At 43.9% G+C, this 23,792-nt stretch overlaps 2 protein-coding genes across 4 annotated transcripts in view; both read right to left on the bottom strand.

Annotated features, from left to right (window-relative positions):
* The window catches only part of CPNE4 (copine 4), a 294,798-nt gene that overhangs the window by 164,136 nt on the left and 106,870 nt on the right, over positions 1-23,792 (bottom strand). The gene's annotated exons all lie outside the window — the stretch shown is intronic.
* On the bottom strand, positions 10,361-16,054 carry LOC133365486 (Golgi-associated plant pathogenesis-related protein 1-like). The gene is made up of 2 exons (XM_061587443.1): positions 16,016-16,054; positions 10,361-10,849 (listed from the first exon to the last, which is right to left on the bottom strand). The coding sequence occupies exons 1-2, from the start codon at positions 16,052-16,054 to the stop codon at positions 10,361-10,363; spliced, it is 528 nt and encodes a 175-aa protein (XP_061443427.1).

Below are 23,792 nucleotides of genomic sequence, written 5' to 3'. Positions count from 1 at the left end.
TCAATGTGCTGAACCAGTGCCTAGCTGCGACAATGGACTGGATGAGGACTAATAAACTGAGGCTCAATCCAGACAAGACTGAGATGCTGCTAGTGGGTGGTTCTTCTGACTGGATGGTGGATGTCCAACCTGTCCTGGATGGGGTTGCACTCCCCCTGAAGGAGCAGGTTTGTAGCTTGGGGGTTCTCCTAGAATCATCTCTGTCACTTGAGGCTCAGGTAGCCTCAGTGGCACGGAGTGCCTTCTACCAACTTCGGTTGGTGGCCCAACTACGTCCCTATCTGGACAGGGATAACCTGGCTTCAGTTGTCCATGCTCTGGTAACCTCTAAATTAGATTACTCCAATGCACTCTATGTGGGGCTGCCTTTGAAGACGGTTTGGAAACTGCAGCTTGTGCAAAATGCAGCGGCCAGATTGGTAACAGGGACCAGACGGTCCGAACATATAAAACCGATTCTGGCCCGCTTGCACTGACTGCCTTTATGTTTCCGAGCTCAATTCAAGGTGCTGGTATCGACCTATAAAGCCTTACACGGCTTGGGACCACAATACCTGATGGAACGCCTCTCCGGATACGAACCCACCCGTACACTACGTTCAAGATGAAAGGCCCTCCTCCAGGTGCCTACTCCAAGGGAAGCTCGGAGAATGGCAACAAGGGAGAGGGCCTTCTCAGTGGTGGTCCCCAAATTATGGAATTATCCCCTTGACAAGGTGTGCCTGGCACCAACACTGTTATCTTTTCGACGCCAGGTCAAGACTTTCCTCTTCTCGCAGGCATTTTAGCATGTGTTCTATATTGTTTTAAATTTTTAAATTGTGTTTTAAATTGTTTTTAAAAGATGTATTTTAAATTGTATTTGTTTTTAGTTATTGTAAACTGCCCAGAGAGCTTCGGCTATGGGGCAGTATACAAGTTTAATAAATAAATAAACAAACAAACAAACGTACTAAGGGACTAAGCCCACATAGAACTCAACAGGACTTACTTCTGAGTAGATATAGTTTGGATTGTGCTGTTGGTAAAGCTTGACTAGGGATCCTCTGCAAAGACATCCATATCCAAGCAAGGTTGGCAACCCCCTGCCTGGAATGCCCTGCCCTTATCTTTTAATGTGGCTGCTCCAAACTTCTTTACAGATTTGACCCTTCACTTCAGAAAGAGGTCTGAGAAATGAGTAAGAGTAAGAAGATTCTCTACCCTTTCTGTCTTCATAGATGCCCTCATCCTTCCCCTGTGCCCAGCAGAAGCTCTGGGCCAGGTGGGATGCAGTGGCATTTCATAGAGGACACCCTCCCGTTTCCTGGGGTATATGATTTGTCCTGTCTCAGAGCAGAGTTTGGGGTGGGCACCCCCAGTTACTTATTTTTTATGATTTTATGACATCATTATGTATTTATGATAATATTAGAAGCCTGATGATTTTGATTGCATAAATGTATTGTTATTCTTGACAGGGAGAGTCCCCCAATCACAGTGATATATCATACAGGGTACCCCAACATATATTTTGGGGTTCAGAGACATGTTAAGTTTGGTTTGAAGTTACTGTAGTTGTCAACTCTTCTTTTTTAGTGTTTGGAACTTTCAAACAAATAAGGAACTGGGAACTAGGAACCAACTTCAGCATCGTATCAGTTAAATAGATTAAACAGTCACGGGGGGCGGCTGACATTTTGGTGTATATCTCAGGAACCAGACCACCTAGAAACTTAATTTTTAAAAAAACTGAAGCTAAGAGTCCGGAGATTAAGGGTGCTAGCCAGAGAGCCGGAGGCCCCCCCCAAAAAACCAGAGACTCCGGCCAAAAACCGGAGACCTGGTAACTCTAACCCAGAGCTTTTTCCTAACTCAGTCAAAGCCCATTCCATTTGATTAGGAGAATGACACTATCCAATATCACCAAGGAAAAATATGGGCCAATATTAAGACAAATGTTGACATTTATTACACCATCCTGTATCCACTGTTAACAGATATTATATTCACAGTATCTTTCCATTGCTATTCAAATGGATTTCAAAATGCTAATAGGCATATTGCAAAAAATGCTGTACAATCATCTGGATGCCTTCAGCCACATAATCCATAGCAGGTTAAAGTTTAATGCAGCTTCTGGCATGTGGGCTGTTTATCTAAATTTCAAAATCAATTTTGGGAAGGAGAAGCCTTTTGCTAATCCAGTTTGGTATTGGGATAAAAGCCAGATAGGCCCTTTCCATCAAAAGGTATTTTAGAAAGATTAACACCAATCCACCATGTGAAAACTGTGAGCATGTTGGCTTCACACCATAATGTACTGAAAGGGAACTATGTTTTTAAAAAGAGAAATAGCTCCAAGCAATGCTTATGAGATTTTAGGTTCTACTACATTGAAGCAGCTAAACTGGCAGAGTGCCAGGAGGATACCTAACCCTACACCAGGGGTAACATTATGCCCCCCCAGGCGTTCTTTATCTTTAAACTGGACTTGGACCAGACAAACCTTCAAAGCAGAGGATGTCCTTCATACAAAGAATATGACCACTCTGCTCCCTGTGTCTTCTTCTCACACTGCTCCATGACTATTTGAAGGTCCAGGTCAGGTTCAAGTTCAGTATAAAGATAAAGAACCATAAGAAGGGAGAACAGGGGCCTTGAAGCTGTGCATCAATAGCTAGCACCTGCCCACCAGGCTAAGCAAGCACATAGGTCACCTGGTCAATCTTCCCCACTAAACTTAGGAACCAACCTTATACAGAATCAGATAGTTGGTCCATCTAACACAGTATTATCTACTCTGACTAGCAGCAGTTCTCCAGGGTTTCAGGTAGGGGTCTCTCAGGATTGAACCTAGGACCATCTGCATGCAAAACAGATCCTCTACCACTGAGCCATGGCCTTTGCACTATGGTGAGATGATGATATGTATTTCTATTTAAATGTATACTAATTATTTCTAAATTTGCATCTATACATAAAAATTAGTCTGTGTATTTTTTTAATAATAATAATAATAAATTTAATTTCTTCGTTGCCTATCTGGCCAATGGCCACTCTAGGCGACTTACAAAATTGTTAAAATACAATTGATAAAATACAGTAATACAATATAAAAACAATACATCTGCAGCAACAATATTAAAACTGGGCAGGAGGCATTACAGTTATAACAATTAACCCTCCCCGGATACCCCGAAGGCCTGCTGAAAGAGCCAGGTCTTTAAGGCTTTCCAAAACACATTTAGGGAAGAGGCGTGCCGGAGATCTTGTGGGAGGGAGTTCCAAAGAGTGGGGGCCGCCACTGAGAATGCCCTCTCTCTTGTACCCGCCAATCTGGCTGTTTTTGTTGGCGGGATTGAGAGAAGGCCCTGTGTGGCCGATCTTGTCGGGCGGTATAATTGGTGGCGTTGAAGGCGCTCCGTGAGATAAACTGGGCCGAAACCGTGTAGGGATTTAAAGGTCAATACCTTGAATTGGGCTCGGAAAACAACTGGTAGCCAGTGTAGGTCGAACAACACTGGTGTGATGTGATCTCGGCGGCGACTATTCGTAAGTAGTCGAGCCGCCGCATTTTGTATCAGTTGTAATTTCCGGACCGTTTTCAAGGGTAACCCCACGTAGAGCGCATTACAGTAGTCCAAACGAGAGGTGACCAGAGCGTGTACCACTAGTGGGAGCTGGTGAACAGGAAGGTAGGGTTGCAGCCTTCGTATGAGGTGTAGTTGGTACCAGGCTGCCCGGCTCACTGCCGAAATCTGAGCCTCCATGGACAGCCTGGAATCAAGCACAACCCCAAGGCTGCGGACCTGGTCCTTTAGGGGTAGACTCACCCCGTTGAACTTCAGGTCAATGTCGCCCAACCTTCTCTTGTCCCCCACAAGTAGTACCTCGGTCTTATCAGGGTTCAACTTCAGCTTGTTCCTTCCCATCCATCCACTCACGGATTCCAGGCACTTGGACAAGGTCTCCACAGCCAACTCTGGTGAAGATTTAAATGAGAGATAGAGCTGAGTGTCATCCGCATATTGATGACACTGCAGCCCAAATCTCCTGATGATTGCCCCCAGCGGCTTCATATAGATGTTAAATAGCATGGGAGAGAGGATAGAGCCCTGTGGCACACCACAATTGAGAGGCCAAGGGTCTGATACCTCCTCCCCCAACGCTACCTGTTGGTACCTGTCGGAGAGAAAGGAATGGAACCACTGTAATACAGTGCCTCCAATTCCCAATCCCTCCAGGCGAAGCAGAAGGATACTGTGGTCGACAGTATCAAAAGCCGCTGAGAGATCGAGGAGGACAAGAAAGGTGGATTCTCCCCTATCTAATGCCCTCCTCAAATCATCTACCAGAGCGACCAAGGCTGTTTCAGTTCCATGACCAGTCCTGAAACCCGATTGGGATGGATCCAAATAATCCGTTTCATCCAAGTGTGCTGACAACTGGTTGGCCACCACTCGCTCAATGACCTTGCCCAGAAATGGTAGATTCGAAATTGGGCGGAAGTTATTGAATACTTGGGGATCCAAGGAGGGCTTCTTTAAGATGGGCTTTACAATTGCCTCCTTGAAGGCTGATGGCATCACACCCTCTTTCAAGGATGCGTTTACCACCGCTTTGATCCCCTCGCCCAGTTTCTCTCTGCAGCTCACAAGGAGCCACGAAGGGCAAGGACCAGTAAGACAAGTGGTTGGCTTCACAGATGAAAGCACCTTGTCCACTTCCTCAGAAGGGAGAAGCCGAAACCGATCCCAATTTACCGGCATGCAACTGGCCAACTCTGGTTCATCCACTGTATCCACGGCGCACAGGATCGAGCTCCGTAAGTGTTCGATTTTATCGGCGAAGTGTTTTGCTAATAAGTCACAGGAGGCCTTTGACTGTTCCAAGGGTTCCTGAGCAACTGGACCGACCAGGCTTCGGACCACCTGGAACAGCCTCCTGGGACAGCACTCCGCAGACGCAATAGAGGCAGCAAAGAAAGCCTTCTTTCCTACCTTTATTGCCACTTGGTAGGCAGCTACTGCTGCTCTAACCTGTGTCCGGACATCTTCGGAGCGGGATTTCCGCCACCGGCGCTCTAGTCGTCTCACCTCCTGTCTCAGACTATGCAACCGTGGTGTATACCATGGTGCTAGCTGAGTTCTATTCAGGGAGAGAGGACGTTTCGGAGCCACCCGGTCTAATGCCCTGGTGATCCCCACGTTCCACTCCTTCACCAGGGTTTCGACCGGGCGACCTTCAGCAGGTTCCAATTCCCCAAGTGCAGTCAGGAATCCATCCGGATCCATCAGGCGGCTGATTTTAATAGGTCCTTCACCCCTGCGGAGGGGGCATGGCAACAAGAAGTCCATATTTACCAGGTAGTGGTCTGACCATGACACAGGAGTGGCAAGAATCACTCCCAACTTCAGACCACTTCTCTCCTCTCCCAGGACAAATACTAGGTCGAGAGCATGACCGGCTACATGGGTAGATGACTGCCACACCCCCTCCCCACCTTCCCACCCTCGGCTGCTGTGCGTAACGGAAACCTGGTGGACACATGGCCTCAAGAATTGGAGCAGAGGCTTCGTCCAGCCAAGTTTCCGTAATACATGCCAGGTCTGCGCGCCCATCCAAGATCATATCATGGATGAGTGAGGTTTTCTGAGCCACAGACCTGGCATTACATAACAGCAGTCGAAGGTCGGTAGGAACCTTGCGTCCCCCAGTTTTCGTCTGGTTCTGAGCAGACCTGGAACATGGGATGGATATAATGCATCTGTCCCGTGTTCCCCTAGCGTGGTCTGCTAGCAGCACCCTTCCAGTGCCTGCCACCCAAACTTCCTATAACTTGGCCCCCCACCTCCCTCTCCGGCTTGCACATGCCTCTATCCCTATCTGCTTATCAGCAGGCCACCCACCCTAATAGCAGCAGTATTTACTAATTTAAAATAAATTAATTAAACCAATTAATTAATTAAACTAATTAAATTACATCAAATTAAATTAATTAACTAAATCAATACAATTCAGTCCAATTCACATTCATACACATTCACACATTCATACAACTATACATCCATACATACACCAATTTAAAACAGAAACCGGGTTGTGATAGCCGGCCAGAATGGTAGTCGCTGCTGGCCACAATGATAGATCAGAGCAAAAGCATTGAAGCTGTAATAACAGGTCTGTGGAATACTTGGTCCGGGTCACGGCGATAAGGTCCTAGCCAACATGGGCGGGCAAGTAACGGCAACGACGACAGCACGATGGCGATGTAAACAGCATCCCAATGAAAATTGGTGTCCTCTTTTTGTGCTATTTTCTTGGTCATGTATTTCCCCCTTTTTGTCATATATGACCACCCTAATGGGGAAGTGGGTCCTATAGGTCTGGTAGGCGAATGTGAACTGGGCCCTCTGAGCTCAGGCAAAAATGTAGACCATCACAATGTGGCAGATGCCAACTACCACTCTGTCTCCTAGGAGATGTTCTCCAACAATGCAGTGGCTAGGATATTTCAGGACCACAGCAAATCTTAATGAAGCAATGTGTGAGGAGAGCAGCCATATTTGAATCAAATAGTTTGCTTACATGAAAAATAATACTAATTTACAGCATTGCAAGTTGCAGGGAGATGGTTCGGGTAAGGTGAAGTACCCCTTCCCCCAGCTTCCTTCTTTGATTTTAGCAACACTCTGTTCCCTTTAATTGCTTCTCAGTAATCTAAACTTAGATGGATTAGTGGTTTGACTTAGTACAAGGTATGTCCTCATGATGCTCTCACATGTCCTAAAAACACATGGGGCTTGTGATGTGCCTTATTTAAGAGATTTCTCTCTTTTTAACAGAGCAATCTTAACCGTATCTACTCAAAATTAAGTCCTACTGAATTCAGTGGGGCTTACTCCAAGGGAAGTGGGGTTGGAATTGGAGCCTCAAGCACTGCCTCTTAATTGGTCTCTTATTCCCACTGACTATAATAAACTAGCATGCCTGATTCCAAAAATGTATAGCTCCCAAGAATGGGAAATAAGAGAGAGCAAACTTTATGTAGTGTTTCTTCTAGGGATGGGAGAGAAATTTAATTCAGTTCACATGTAGAGGGAAATCTACTTAATTTGCACTTCCTGAAACAATACGTGAACCAAAACACAGTCATCCTTTAAAATGTTCACTACTCTGAATTTTGCCATGCAGTTTTCCAACCAAGTAATGTGTACACAAATGCATAATATAAGATTTGCATTAAAATGCATACATTAGTAAAAATAACATACAAGATGCATTACATTAGGGAAAGTTGCTTACATAAATATGTATATTAAGCAAAATTCCATACAAAAATGTGTATCAGGAGAAATTCACATTAGAATGGCAATGAATTTTCTCGAGAACTTTTTAAAAAAGAATTCGCAAACTGATGTGGAGCTGTGGAGAACTGAATTTAAAATACTGGAAAAGAAAGAAATGAAATCAAAACTGACAGATTCACCCCTGCCTAGTCTCTTCTATTTGAAAATTTGATTGGGTAGTCTGAGGTACTGTATGTCTCCTCTGCAGTATTTAATGAAATACAAATGATTCACACTGAGTATGCTATGCTATATAACATTCATTTTAAATGTGATACAGTCTTACTAGCTCAAGGAAACAGAGGTCTTTTGACATGTGCTCTGGGGAGCAGAGTGTTTCTCCCACTCACTCAGAAGTCTTCAACAGTCTGAAAGCTCTCCTCATAACAGCTAACTGTATACCTTCTGTTGTGCATCTGTTCTTGGTAGCCTTAACTTTAGCACCTCTATTTACAGCTTCACACTTTAAAATTTAAAAAAAATCACATCACATTCCTCAGCCTGTGATATGCTATATTAGTCATTCCTTCCTTTCCTCAGACTGATTCCTACTTTATGTAGCAAGGCACCAGGAAGATTGTGGGGCACTTCACATTAATAAGTTACCTGACTCCTGGCTGGGGCGGCTTTTGTAGGTAGAACAGGGGGAGACAATGCTTGTGAGCTATTTCTACAAAGCTGATATATGTGATTCCCAATATATGAGATGAGCAAACTTATGCTCAGAGATGACAGTTAGTGAAAAGCAGTCCATAGATCAGAAAGGACATCAGATACATACAGCACACTGGTAGAGCTGGATATACGATAACACTAAGTAAGCAATAGAGTGTGGGCCCAGCTTTATTAGGGCTGCTGCTATAGTGGTGTGAAATCAACTATGTCTTTTGCACTGCTCAGAAAATTATAAAAAAATCCTACACTCAGAGCAGCATTTTTTACCAGGGTTTCACAAGCAGGGCCGGTTCTAAAGGGCGGTCAGGTGGGGCACTGGCTCGACGGCCCCTGGAGCTACAGGGGGCCCTCAGCTCTCCTTCCACAGTGCACGGAAACATCCACAGACCGCCATCCCCCCGCTATTCCCCCACTTTACCTACCTTTCCATTGTTTTTTGCGGGGTGCAGATTTGCCATCAATAAAGATGGCGGCCGAGGTTTCCTTAAGGGACTGAAGCCTCTGCCGCCATCTTGGCTGATGGCACACAAGCGTGCTACACACGCACGTTGCTGCCATCAACAAAGATGGCAGCAGAGGCTTCAGCTCCTTACAGAAACCTCGGCCACCATCTTGATTGATGGCAAACCTGTGAGTGCCGCAAAAAACAACGGAAAGGTAGGTGAAGCGTGGGGATAGCGGGCGGCGCGGAAGCTCCTGTCTTGCGGTCCGCAGATGCTTAAGTTCCGCGAATCGTGGAGGGGCTCAGGGCAGGCTGGTATCCAAGGGCCCCAGCATACCTGGGGCTGGCCCTGTTCACAAGCATCCCCCTGGGGTACTATGAAATATAATAGCTTCCTTCCTCAGGTGCTGGATGTTCCCCCCTTCCACCAGCCACACCCCAGCTCTGAAAGTGGAAGGAACATGTGGGTCTAGCCTCACAATGCATCTTGCAACCTACAATCCTTCAGTGTCAAATATCTGAAATCAGTCTTTCTTTAAAAGTGTTGTAATTGTTAAATAAACTGCTCATGAACAGTTTTTACTTTTTTTAACTGGGGGAGATGAAGGGGGAGAGGCGGTTCAGGTTATCACAACATCTTACCTGGGTTCCTCAAACAAAAAAGAGATAAAACCACAGGCTTTGAAATGTTAATGCCCGGATGTGACCAAACAGAATCCCTATAGACTCTGCAGGGCAAAACATTTCAGGGTAGAACAGGTTGGGGTGGACGACTGAGAGAGATGGATGCTGTATATGGCCAGTATAAAGATAACATTTATATTGTATCCACCTAGTAGACAGAGTTTCCAGGAGAACCCAGATAGCATCTTTTTCAAATACTAGTACTAATCCTGGGATTCTTGCATACAAAATACGTTAGCTGCTAATAAATTATATACAAATACACAAACATTACTGTGTGTTTATATGCTGACCTCACATGCCTCACCCATAAACCAATGAATACGTGGAGTGGCAGGAATATATATTTTCCAAATTTCAATTCTGTAGATCCCTAGTGTATTCTTTCTTTCCTTCTTCCTTTCACGTTGTGAACTGTCCCGAGAGCTCCTGTTAGGATGTGGCTACAGGGCCTTTTAAAATTAACCTTTAAAATAAAGAAATAAATAAACAACACAAATTTTATTTTCAAAAGGAATCCTACACAGTTTTAACGTTCTATAAACTATTATATAAATTCTTAATTTTTGCAGATTCTACATTTTGGGCTTCCTGCAGTTCCTCCCTCCTTCAGGACTTGTTCTATACAAAAGTGTGTTTTGATGGGTACGCTTGCCTCTAGCAACGGGTGAGAAATGAGATTCAGCTCACATTAAAGCCAAATCTATGAGATTTGCACTTCTGAACAATAGGAGCACCTATCCTTCTAAATCTGCACTTATCTGAATTTTGTGATGCAGTTCTCCAACCAATGTTTACAAAAATGCATATATTAAGTAAAAGTGTGCATATATTACCGAAAATAACAGACAAAATGCATTATATTAGGAGAAATTTGGTACCAAGATGCGTATATTTGTCAAAGCTACATACAAAAATGTGCTTATTAGGAGAAATTTGCACTAAAATGAAGACTTTTCATGAGGTTGTTTTTTTAAAAAAATGGTAAATTGATGCATAAATGTAAAGAAGTGAATTTAAGATTGGAAAAATGAGAAATGGAAAGAACTGGAACTGACATATTCTTCTATCTCTAACTGCTTTTCATGTTTGAAGTTACTCTCTTTGTAGTAGGTTTTAAACATTATTTCCAAATGTAAACAAGTCTGTCCATTCTAATCCAGTGCTCAGTTTTCCTTCTTGTTAGTTGCTTAAACCTTTCTCCCTGACTCCTGACAGAATTATTTCCTTAGTCACAATGAACATTTTGTTCATTTTTACCAGGGTTTATGATATTGCCAGCAGGCTCATATCTGGCCACCACAAATGTGGAACCATTGCCGGCTGCTGTCTTTCCAACTCCCATCTTTTTTGTGTTCTTCCAAACCATAACTGTGACATGTCTTGTCCCAGAGGGAAACCCTGGGCTCTGAAAGTTGTAATTTTTTATTTCACTATACCATCTGTCAGCTACTTCACTTCCTGACTGATTGTAAGAAGGACATGCTAGATTTCCCTCACATTTCCCACTACTAGATTCAGGACTGTGTTTGAGGATTCTTGTGCTAGCAAGTGCTTCTGAACACTGCTGTGCTTCCATGTTTAACTTTTTGCAGAGTTTAAGTGAGGGAACACCATGCTTCTTCCTCTGATCATTGGGGGCTTTTAAGACTTCTGCAAATTGTTTGGAGGAAAGGAGGTGGCACCCTTGCTCTCGTGGCAACCCCAAGGGAGGCACCTAAAAGGGACAATCACTTTTGGGATTGGCCCAAGACCTTTTGTTGCCTGAAGTGGAGCAGCTAATGTCATGCCTCTCCTCAAAGTACTCAAAAGTGCATAATACCTAAAGCCAGCCAAGTTATTTTGACACTGGAGGCAGAAAATTCCTCAAGCATCTCTCTTCTCTCCCTTCCAGCAAAAGCAAACAACAATAATTATACAGCCACAAGAGTGGCTGTATACTATAGCCAGTGTGGATTTTTCACATTCTGCAATGTTAAATTGAAAATACCCCCATGCCATTCTGATGCTTCCCATAACCTCATTTCAAAACAAAACCTTACAAAACCTATAGTCCTGAACTCAGAAACGCTTGCTTAACAACCCTCTAAATTTTCATGGCAATACACAAAACAGTCAGAGAGAATGGAGAGTTCAAAGTCTAAAAAGACAGAAAAAAACCCCAGAGCCCTTTTGGATTTTTTTCTGTCAGAGTTCTCATAATCTGTTGAAATTCATTAAAAATCGGCCATGTTCACAGAGGACCTGTAATCCTATTACTGACCTTGCCCCATACTCTGACCTTCATCTTCTGTAGTTTAAACATTTTAAAAATGCCTGACTGATTTTTAATTAACTTAAGAAATTTTGCATTGAACTGAATGATAGTGTTGGGCATGCTCAGTAAGAACCAACTGTCAGTGTTCTAAAAGTCAGACTCACAGCTGCTGGGCTTGCCTAATCAGGGGGCCACACCTACACCAGATTTTGATTTCACCTGAGACAGTCATGGCTTCCCCTGAAGAATCCTGGGAAGTGTAGATTGTGAAGGGTGCTGAGAGGAGACTCCTATTCCACTGAGAGAGCTCAAGTGGCCAGACTGGTTTAACAGTCAGCCACTCTGATTGAAGCTCTGTGAGGGGAACAGGGAGTCTCCTAGCAACTCTCCGCACCCTTCACTAACTACACTTCCCAGGATTCTTTGGGAGAAGCCATGACTGTCCAAAGTGAAATAAAGGCCTGGTGTGAAGGTGGCAAGGGACAGCTTTGGTTTAAATTTGGGTGGGAGGCTACATGTGCCTGCTGTAGAATAAAAAGATGGGGGAACCCCTGAAAAGCAATGATACTGTTCACAATGTTTTCCTTTTGGAAAGGAAAGGGGCTTCTCTTCTGCCCAGTGCCCACCCACCCAATCTCCTCCCCTCCCTGCCTCTCCCCTGGGTCAGTGTTGGACTATGACCTGGGAGACCAGGGTTTGAATCCCCACCCAGCCATGAAGCTCACTGGGTGACCTTGGGCCAGTCACTGCCTCTCAGCCTCAGAGGAAGGAAATAGTAATCCACCTCTGAATACTATTTACCATGAAAACCCTATTCATAGGGCCGCCATAAGTTGGGATCGACTTGAAGGCAGTCCATTTCCATTTTCAAACATGATTGCACAGAAATAAATCCCATTGAACTCAAAAAGTATGCAAACAATCAAACCCACCCTCCCTTCTCCTCCCTCCTGTCCCCTCCCTCTTGCCCCTTCCCTCCCCCCCTTCCTTTGCCCCTCCCTCTCCATCCCCATCCCCATCCCCTACCAATCCCCTCCTTTCCCTCCTCCCTCCTCCACCTTCCTCCTCCCCATGGTCAGTTTCACCTATCTTAAGCATGATTGCACAACAAGATAAAACCACAATTTAAAATACGAACAAGTGTGGATTACACTATACAATTATAAAACATATTTAAGAACAAAATTAGAATAAAAATAAAATAAAAATTACAATTACAATTAAATTTAAAATTAAAATTGAAAATTAAGCTTAAAATGCCTGGGCAAACAGGTAGGTTTTTACCTGGCGCCGAAAAGATAATAAAGAAGGCGCCAGGCGTATCTCATCTGGGAGGGCATTCCATAATTCGGGGGCCACCACTGAAAAGGCCCTAGATCTAGTTACTGTTCTCCGGGCCTCCCTATGAGTTGGGACCCGGAGAAGGGCCTTAGACGTCGAGCGCAGTGAACGGGTAGGTACATAGCGAGAGAGGCGTTCCATCAGATATTGCGGTCCGATGCCGTTAAGGGCTTTATAGGTAAGCACCAACACTTTGAATCTGGCCCAGAAACATATTGGTAGCCAGTGCAGTTGGGCCAGAATAGGTGTTATGTGGTCAAATTTCTTCGTCCCAGTAAGAACTCTGGCCACAGCATTCTGCACTAGCTGAAGTTTCCGAATCGTCTTCAAAGGTAACCCTACGGAGAGTGCATTACAGTAGTCCAATCTAGAGGTTACCAGAGCGTGAATAACTGAGGCGAGGTTCTCCCTGTCCAGATAGGGCCGTAGTTGGGCTACCAGCCAAAGCTGGTAGAATGCATTCCGTGCCACCGAGGCTACCTGGGCCTCAAGTGACAGGTGCGGATCTAATAAGACCCCCAAACTACGGACCTGCTCCTGTAACACCATCTAGGGCAGGTCTGACATCAACCATCTGGACAGAGAGCCCCCCCCCCCACCAACAGCATCTCAGTCTTGTCAGGATTGAGTTTCAGTTTATTAGCTCTCATCCAGTCCATTATCGCGGCCAGGCAGCGGTTCAGTACATTGACAGCCTCACTAGAAGAAGATGAAAAGGAGAAATAGAGCTGCGTATCATCAGCATATTGCTGGAAACGCACTCCAAAACTCCTGATGACCTCACCCAGCGGCTTCATATAGATATTAAAGAGCATGGGGGACAGAACTGAACCCTGCGGGACTCCATATTGGAGTACCCAGGGACTCGAGTAATGTTCCCCAAGCATCACCTTCTGGAGACGATTCCCAAGATAGGAGCACATCCACTGCGAAGCAGTGCCTCCAACTCCTAAATCCGTGAGTTGCCCCAGAAGGATACCATGGTCGATGGTATCAAAAGCCACCGAGAGATCAAGGAGAACCATGTCCAGTGTGGGGTCCCCAGAAACATCTGACTGCCCAGTGTTGGAAACAGACTGCTGGATTAGATGGGTCCTTGGTCTGATCCAGCAGGACTCCTCTTAATTTCTTCAGTTAGTGTTGGTTGGGATGCATAAGATGATTGTGGCAAAGCTCAATGTAGGTGACAAGAATCTTTTCTAATGGCATGCCACTTGTCCTTGTGTTCACACTCCCTGTTAATGCTGTCATAAATTATGGTTCATATTTATTCAGTAAGCTTCTCTACTTAATATTCAGACTCAGACATGTGGTACATTCAGTCACTTCCCCCTTTCCCAAGTCACTTGAAGATATTTCTGGCACTTGAAAGGTAATGCCTCACATATGAATACAGGAAATATTCAGGGATGAATGGCTAAGCATCAGTGCAATAAAAAGATGAAAATAGCTCAGGCAGACCTAAGAAAACTGGTGGGGCCATCCATTCTTAATCCCGCTACACTCCTTAGTGGAGGTACAATACTGCTGAGGCTCAGACTCAAGCCATTTCCTCTCCAGCTTATCTCACTTCTGATGGAGTGGGGCTGGGGAAAAAGTGCTCCAAGCTATAACAAGGAACAGTGAGAGAGCAAGGCAAAGAGGGGCGGGTTGGGCAGTTTCATTTGCTTCTCCCTCTTCTATACTTTTCCTATTCATACAACTACGCTCTGGGATCTGCACATCATGTTTTAACTTTTGCCAGGAGCAGAATCACCCTACCAACAGCAGCATTGCTGCTGCTTACCAGGGCTGGACAATGTGGGGACAGAGCAGGAGAGAGTGATGAGATTGGACCTACATGAGTTCATCTGCCACTCCTGACAGTGCGCATGCACAGCCCTGACCTTGCCGCAACCCTGCACCACTCCATCCCACCCCCATGGCCAGGGTAAGTGGCAGTGACTCTGTGGTCAGGAGGGTGGCTCTAGGCCCCTGCCGTACCTTGCCGTACCTGACTTTTGCTGTGTCAAACTTGGACCTTAAAAATGCGGCAGTCTCCAGAACATCAGAGACTTCCAAAACTGTTAAATCCTTTCCAAGTGATTGTTATTATTTGTTTTTAAAGTAAAATCTTTTTATTGAATGTTGCAGTCAGAACGTTTCCCCATGTGGCTCTGTCATGAGAAGAAAGTGATATATAAATAATTTCTCTCCTCCCCACCCCCCACTGGGACCCAACCAGAACAATACATTTTCCCTGTAGAGAGGAAATTGATTTAGCCTCATTTAATGCTCTCGGAAGAAATCATTCTACTGTGAGCTTCCTAGGGTGTTTCCATTTGACTATACAAAAAGCTCAAAATGTCTTCACATTTAGAAATAAACCGAGAGGCAGCCACTACATCCATGGACCAGAGGCTATTCTTCAGACTAAGGTTTTATTGTCAGAATAATAAGAAAATGTCTATTAATGATACTAGCCTCAATCAAGTGGTGTTTACATACAAAAAAGTATTGTGAATAGAGCAAGGCAGGAATAAAAGTACATACCAAACAGCACATGGCTATGCATTCACATTCACACTGGATGAGATGGATGGGAAGGTATGTTCTCACCTGTCCTGCTGGCATGCTAAGATGGCTTCGCAAGTTCAATGCATACCACAGGGGTGAGGTAGAAGCTGGTATAGCACAGTGGGGAGGAGAGCCTGGCTGGGAGTCCAGAGTCTGTGAGTTCAAATCCCTGCAAGTGTCTCCTGGGTGTCAAGGGCCAGCTAAAAATCACCCCCACAGTGAGGGGGTTATGTGCCCTGACACCTGTGCAGCTGTGGGCAAGCTGCATAGTCCCGAGGAGCCCGGTTGCCCCCCAGCTGGCAGTTGCAGACAAGGAAGGGGCTGGTTTGTGCAGCTGTGGCAAGCTGAGCAGGCCCTAGCCAGCTGGGGAGGACTAGCCTCAGAGGGAGGCAATGATAAACCCTCTCTGAATACCGTTTACCATGAAAACCCTATTCATAGGGTAGCTATAAATCAGGATCGACTTGAAGGCAGTCCAGCTCTCAATATGTTGTTGGAGTACACAGTTCCATCAGCCCCAGCTGAATGGTTAGGGATGATGGAAAGTGTGGTCCAACAACATCTGGAGGACTACAGGTTCCCCAACCCTGGCCTAGACATATATCCACAGCCTTATTATACACAAAGAATGTTTTCTCCATGTATCCAGTAATATTCTGCAGTTATGTCCCTCATAAGGGGATCTGGTATAGGTTTGCAAGTATACGGTATTGAACATAAGGCTCTTACTGCATTATTCTTCAACCTTGGGTCCCCAGCCCCAACCATCCCCCTATGTTTCTTTGTTTATTTATTTTATTTATATCCCGCCCTTCATCCCAGAAGGAGTCCAGGGCAGCAAACAAAAACACCTTAAAACATCTTAAAAACAAAAGATTTTAAAATATATTCAAATAAAACATTTTTAAAAACATCTTAAAACAAAACACCTTAAAACAACTTTTAAAACATCTTAAAAAGCCATTCTAGCACAGACGCCGACTGGGATACCGTCTCTATTTAAAAGGCTTGTTGAAAGAGGAAGGTTTTCAATAGGTACCGAAAAGATAAGATAGATGACGACTGTCTAATATTTAAAGGGAGGGAATTCCAAAGGGTAGGTGCCACAACCCTAAAGGTCTGCTTCCTGTTGCCACATGGTCAATCCTGGGCCTCCTAATCTGGCTTGCTGCCTTGGGACAGGTGGAGGACACTGTCTCATTACTGGTGTTGAAAGAAGATTCAACTGCCAGTTCAACTGGCTTCTATACATGGAATGTACAGAATTGTCCTCAGCCAGCCCCGCCCTCAAAGGTGAATAGTTTGAAAGGTCAACAGGATGTGTTGACCCAGTTGATGCTGCTGTCAAAAGGCAGAAGCTGCCAATAGCCGAAGCACACATAAAGGTGTTTAAAAATTCCTTTTGCATTTCCTAGTTGAGAAGTCACAAAAGCCTACTGTCAAATTGCCATTCATTTAAAGTCCATTCCTTGCCTTTTACACCCAGCCAATCATTCTGTGTACAGTTCAAGCTCAGCCAGAGATGTCATCCACCTGACAACCCAAAGGATGTCACATTGCTTGAGTGCCTAAGCAGGTTAGCTGTCCAGGCTTTTTTAAAAAAAAAAATCTAGAGACTTTTGATGATGTCCTTTTAGTCTGATGAACAAGTGTGCTAAAGAAGCAGTGGGTATTCTGAAAGCTGCTGTAGGTCTTTAATAGGCACTAAATTTTCAACCACTCAGACTAATGGAATTTGATCTTTGTGTAGAGCTAACATGCCAGTTCCACCCCCTTAACCAGAAGTTAAAGAAAGCTTTTTTCAGTCCCTTTGTTCCTCAGCAACCACATGCTGGTGATCTGCATGCTAGGGTCACATCCACACCATATATTTAATGCACTATTACACCATTCTGACATTCATGAAGAATCCTGGGAACTATAGTTTGTCAAGGGTGCTGACTTCACAGGCCTACAAGTCCCAGCACCTATTCCAGCCTTCTACTCTACAATAGGGCACTCAGGGCAGCTCACAATAAAATCATACACAATAAAACACACAAAAATCACATTAAAATAGATAGAAAATGTATAAAATACAGTTAAGAAATCTAGGGGAGTGATACTAAAAGGGGACTAAAAAGGCAAAACTAAAAAAGAGAGAAAATAAATCAGTTTCAGGCTCTACCTTCAATCCCTCAGTCTACAGTTCCCAGAATTCTCCATGACTGTTAAAAGTGGTGTAATAGTGCTTTAAATGTATGGTGTGGAGTGGATGTGACAGTTTACAAAATGAAGTTCCTATCTTCATTTGGGATTTTAATTTGTTGTTGTTATGTGCCTTCGAGTTGATTATGACTTATGGCGACCCTATGAATCAGTGACCTCCAGAGCATCTGTCATGAACCACCCTGTTCTTGTAAGTTCAGGTCTGTGGCTTCTTTTATGGAACCAATCCAACTCTTGTTTGGCCTTCCTCTTTTTCTACTTCCATCTGTTTTTCCCAGCATTATTGTCTTTTCTAGTGAATCATGTCTTCTCCAAAGATATGTGTCCAAAGTATGATAACATTAGTTTCATCATTTTAGCTTCTAGTGACAGTTCTGCTTTAATTTGTTCTAACACCCAATTATTTGTCTTTTTCGCAGTCCATGGTATGCGCAAGGCTCTCCTCCAACACCACATTTCAAATGAGTTGATTTTTCTCTTATCTGCTTTTTTACTGTCCAACTTTCACATCCATACATAGAGATTGGGAATACCGTGGTCTGAATGATCCTGTCTTTAGTGTTCAGTGATACATCTTTGCATTTGAGGACCTTTTCTAGTTCTCTCACAGCTGCCCTCCCCAGTCCTAGCCTTCTTCTGATTTCTTGACTATTGCCTCCATTTTGGTTAATGACTGTGCCAAAGTATTGATAATCCTTGACAAGTTCAATGTCCTCATTGTCAACTTTAAAGTTACATTTTAATAATATATGGAAAAAAATGGAAATGGACTGCCTTCAAGTTGAGCCCGACTTACGGCAACCCTATGAATAGGGTTTTCATGGTAAGCGGTATTCAGAGGGGGTTCACCATTGCCTTCCTCTGAGGCTGCGAGGCAGTGACTGGCCCAAGGCCACCCAGTGAGCTTCATGGCTGTGTGGGGATTCGAACCCTGGTCTCTCAGGTCGTTGTCCAACACTCTAACCACTACAGCACACTGGCTCTCTTAATAATATATAGTTAACATTATTAAAAATTGGTGGCCTCAGAGTACTCACCTCTATTATTTTCCTACCTGCCTTACTCTGTCGCCACACAGTACTGAAATTGTGACCAACCCATCCCTAGTTAAGGCAGAACCTACTCAGCACTAATCATCAATACCCTTCAAGTCTGCAGTGCAGAATAGGCAAGGCAAGCCCACAAGCCAAACAGATGACAGGGCAACCATTTCCTTCCTGGCCTAAACATGGCTGGCTAATCCTGCACCTGAGGGCAGGTGGCTGATCACTGTGTGAAACCAAGAGGCTTGGCCAGGGCTGCAGCAGGCTTACATAGCCCAATAAGAGATGGGAGAGAAATTTGCTATGGACTCCATTTTAATGCAGACCTTCCTAATTAACATTTCCTGAAACAGTACATGAACCAAAACACAGCTATCCTTTGAAATTTCCACTTCTCTGAATGATGCGACAGTTCTCCAACCATCTAGTGTGTGCAAAAATGCATGTATTAGAGCACTGTTCTTCAGCCTTGGGTCCCCAGATGTTGTTGGACTACAACTCTCACCATCCTTGGCCATTGGCTAAGCTGGTTGGGGTTGATGGGAGTTGTAGCACAACAACATCTGGGGACCCAAGGCTGAAGCACAGTGTATTAGAGAAAAGTGTACATACAAATGCATATATTAGTGAAAATAACATACAGCAGGGCCCCACTCATACAGCAGGTTACGTTCCAGACCCCTGCTGAAAAGCGAAAACCGCTGAAAAGCGGAACTTGTTAAACAGAATGGCGTGCAACGCCTGAAATCCGCCGTAAAAGCGGAACAAGCGCCGTATGAGTAGGGCTTTAGTCTAATTGCATCTAATTGAGACGGCTGTATTAGCGAAGCGCTGTAAAGCGGGGCCCTACTGTACAAAAATGTGTATATTATGAGAAATGTGCATTAAAATGCTCACAAATTTCCATGAGGACTTTAAAAATTGCAGACTGCTGTGCAGAACTTAACTTAAGACTGCAAAAAGAAGAAACTAAGGCTGCAATCCAATACATACTTATCTGGGAATAAGTCCCATTGATCCCAATAAAGCTTACTTCTGAATAGACGTACTGGATTGCAGCCTTTGTCCGCATACCCACCATACATTTAAGCACATTATTCCCCATAAAGAATCCTGGAAACTGTAGTTTACCTGTCCCAGAGATACAATTTCCAGTACCTTTAAAATGCATACCATTCCCATGGTTCTTTGGGGGAAGTAATGTGCTTCAAATGTATGGTGTGTATGTAGTTGTAGAGAAACCGAAATTGATAGATCCATCAATTCCTAAGCCCAACAAGCCCTGCCCTCCAGCCAGCATTACTGCAGTATGTGTCAGCACACTATCCTGCCTCACCTCTGGCCGGCTGCAATGCCACCCTTACCAGGACCCTTCTGGAGTGGGTGGGGGACTACATGATATAAACGGTGAGGCTAAGAATAAAGAGACACAAAACACAGATCAATGCAACCATCATGTTCATTCCTGCAATAGGAAAGAGTAGATGCCAGAGAGAAAATGGTAATAATCTGCCAGAGATACCACAAGTGCAGGTATGCTTACCTCCACCTATGTGTTCTTCTGAGCAAGATTAGTACAGAACTATATCCGGGGCAGCTGAAGTTCCATATTCTGTATTGTATCTTAAAATCCACACCAGATCATATTAATCTTGGCATCAGGTGAATGGGGCATATTTTTAAGTGATGTTATAAGATTAGTTATATCAGGAATGATAGACTGGAGACAAGCAGAGTACTGACCAGGTAGGTCAGTTGTGCTGGGAAGCAGGAAGGCAGGTAAGTAGATATGGGGGAGTCTGAAAGTGGCTTCTGTAAGAAGATCTTCTGATTTTCCATACTTTCTCAGTCTGTACCTCATTGGGCTATTCATTGGGGTATTCTCTCTCTCTCTCTCTCTCTCTCATTTTTTGTGTGCAAACATTTTAAAAATATGGGGTTTCCCCAAGCATGCAGATACAAACCTCTTATTTCTCACTTGCCCAATTTTTGCTGCCTAGCTATCACACTTACCACCTGAGTTCACTACTAGAAGATGTGATGAAGTGTGAGAATTCAGTGTTCTTCAACTGGAGCAGAAAGATGTTGATTGCTTTTAGCACCTGCATCTATGGTCTGATTTATGTGTGATGCTTTTCTAAGCAGATGGCTAATTTCCATGGAGGAGACATGTATAAAGTGAGGTGTGAGAGTCTCTTTTTGCTGTAAATTATGTGGATCAAGCAGTTACTGTGTCCATTCTCTCTCTCTAGGGGCCAAGCAACCATGAAAATGTGATGCTACAAATTAGCACCAAAGCGAATATTTTCTGCTTTTGCACTGCATGGCTTTTATAGAGATCCACCTTAAAAAGAACATCATGCAAATCAATGATTTCACAAGAGAACTACTGGGGGAGAGGGGGAGAGGGAGGGAATTAGGAAACTAAATCTCCAGAGAAGAAGAGTTTAACCTTTCTAAACCCTCAGCCCACATTACTCTTTAATAAACAGGCAATTAAATATTTATTCCATCTTTTTGTTGAGCATATTGACTACCCACTGCATGACCTCAGAATCAATGAGATGGTGTAGAGCAGTTTGCTATGAGATGGTATACAGCAATGAGATGATATATAGGGCAGTTTTGTCCCCCCCCAAAATATAGTTGTGTTTAAAAAAAAAACACCTCCAAAAAGTCTTATCAGATAAGTGAAGAACAGAAATGCAAGAACAATGGGCCACAAAACAAGAAATCCATCACCTGCATTACCCAGGATATCTCTCTCTCTCATATGGAAAAGATCTCATTACTTTTATATCTGTATATTGGGGAAAGGAATCTTTTTCAGCCAGAGGGCCACATTGCCTTCTGAGCAAGATTACAAGGGCCACATACCAGTGGTGGGGAGGGCTAGGGGCTAACGTAGGAGGGGCAACAAATACAAAGTCTACCTTTGTACAATAAGCTAGGTTCACACGCACACACCCTCTATCCAGAGGAGCAAGGGGCATTATCAGAGTACAAGGACACATTCCAGCCAGGCAAAGACACTCAAAGAGGGTGTGAAGCAGGACCAGTGAAGGGTGTAGTCTGGGGAGAATTCCAAGCATCAGACAGAGAGACATTGGCTTCATGTTCCAAAGAGCACAAACAACTGCAAAGTACCACTGCACTCTCCCTGCAGCACCAAGGACATCTCTTAAAGCAGCCTTTCCCAACCTGGTGTCCTCCAGCTATTTTGGAATACAGTTCCCATCAGACTGAGCCAACACAGCTGTGTAATCCAAAACATCAGGGTACCAGGTTGCTGAAGGCTCTTAAAGTATATCGATGTGATATGTAGTGATCCGAGGAGGAGGAGAAGCAAGGGACTGTATAGGGAAAGGACACTGCATTGTTTGTGAATACATCTATCTATCCCTTTAGTGCCCCATTTGTAGCCCCTTTTGGGAGTCTGAAAGTACACAGCTGTAGAGCTGTGTATTACTTAGCTTCAGACTCTAAAGTTGTGACCTCTCTCATGGGAGGTCACACATCCTTTCTCTATTAGGTCACTTGCCACAAGACTAGAGGAGATGAGTCATAGAGCCTTTGATGTGAGAGTGTGATTCATCTAATAATTATGTTTCTACTTTGAAGTAAGAGTGCTCCTTTGAAGTTGTACAGAGGGAGGTCAGCTGACCTAGCACCAGCTGTGGCTGGCGTGTTGGTCAGCTGACTTACTCACTACTTGCTAGCTATAAAGACACAGCACAGATATGGAGGCACAGAGACAGAAGGCATCAATGGTAGACTCTGTGAAGGCCTAGGAAGGGAGGCTGGACTGGCTCACCTGAGCCCCCTCTCCTTCCCATCCTTCCAATAGCTGGGGTTGTTAAGGTATTACCTGCTATGAAGGGTCTTAATGTAATGCAGATCTGAATAAAAGCCACATTGATTAGCACAGCTGGTGTCAAACAATGCTTATCTGATTTCATCATAAAATAACATCTCCCTCTGCAAAGGCAAATGCAAAGGGGTGACAGAACAGGGTGTGTTGATCCTGGATGAACGATGCTGTGTTTTAACTTTTCAGTAGTGAGGAACACATGGTGGAGTAAAATCAGGGGAAGTGGAAAAGGTGCATTGGGACATACACAGAATCTGGAAGCCCTATTCTATCTTGAGAGTTTTCAAAGTGAAAGAAGTTAAGATATATCAGACCTCATTTAATTAAATCAAGTAGTTAGGGATCAATGGAATATATTAAAACAGGATGGAATAAAATATTTTTGAGTCAAATGTTTAAGCATTCGTAGCAGGGGGAGGATGAGCCCGTGTACTATCCCTACTCTTGATCTATGCATGTTCAGCTAAAGGTCTGACCAGAACCTATGTGCATTGAGCTTTGTCCATGCCCTGAAAAAGTACACAGATACAGTATATTTGTACATGCATATGCTCTGTTCCAACCTTCAATTGACTGCATGCAGATGGGGTGTGTGTGGAGCCAGCTGAGCTACAATCATATACCCATGTGTACACCAAACACTGAACTCTTGCCAAAACTGGCATCCATGCATTTAGTTCTCTGCCTCCACTCTGGATCCCGCAGTATTACCCCTGTGTCAAAATGTCATGTTGCATATCATGTCCATGTCCCTGCTCCACATCGGTTGCAACTTGTAGAGGTAAGAGAGGAAAGGTTCACAAGATGCTGGTATCATGATACATGAAACAGGCTACTCTGAGTTATGAAGGATGTCATGGGGGAGGGTCGCAGCTCTGCAATGCATGCACTGAGCAGCTACGATGTGTGCATGATCTCTATAAACTTGGATTTGTATGAAGAAGACACCGATTTGAATCAAATTTGAATCCCACTGCAAGGGATTGAATAATGCCACATAAATGAGTAATACTCATCATGCAATTAGTTATTTATGTTTGTGAACTGCACCTTAATATGAATTTACTATAAAATATCATTACATAATCCAAATGCTACCAACACCCCAACGCAATGGAGTTTCCAAATTTATCAGAAAGAATGTATTTTCATTGTTGAAAATAATAGCTTCCTTTCCCCTTTAGATCTAAAAAAGCAAGATGCAATTGCACAAAAAGCAAAAGGCCATTATAGGGTTTTTGTTTTTCAGCAGAGGGCACAGTGAGCTGGGGTGAGTGATTTCAACTGGAATGTTTTGTCAGTGTTTCAGTTTGTTCAGGTTTTAATAATCTATATATTGCTTCATACTTCCAGAGTTTATTATGATTAGGGGGATTTTTATGTT

The sequence above is a fragment of the Rhineura floridana genome, chromosome 10 (genome assembly GCF_030035675.1).
Source record: "Rhineura floridana isolate rRhiFlo1 chromosome 10, rRhiFlo1.hap2, whole genome shotgun sequence".
Taxonomy (NCBI): domain Eukaryota; kingdom Metazoa; phylum Chordata; class Lepidosauria; order Squamata; family Rhineuridae; genus Rhineura; species Rhineura floridana.
The sequence above is the reverse complement of the archived record's forward strand: the minus strand, read 5'-3'. Positions and strand labels throughout refer to the sequence as shown.

Bases quoted from the DNA above. Each gene is read 5' to 3' on its own strand.
- LOC133365486 (XM_061587443.1), bottom strand. From the start codon at position 16,054: ATGGTTGGGGCTGGGGACCCAAGGTTGAAGAATAATGCA. The intron at 10,850-16,015 runs GTAAGAGCCTTA...TGTCCCTTTTAG, and splicing joins CAAGGTTGAAGAATAATGCA to GTGCCTCCCTTGGGGTTGCC.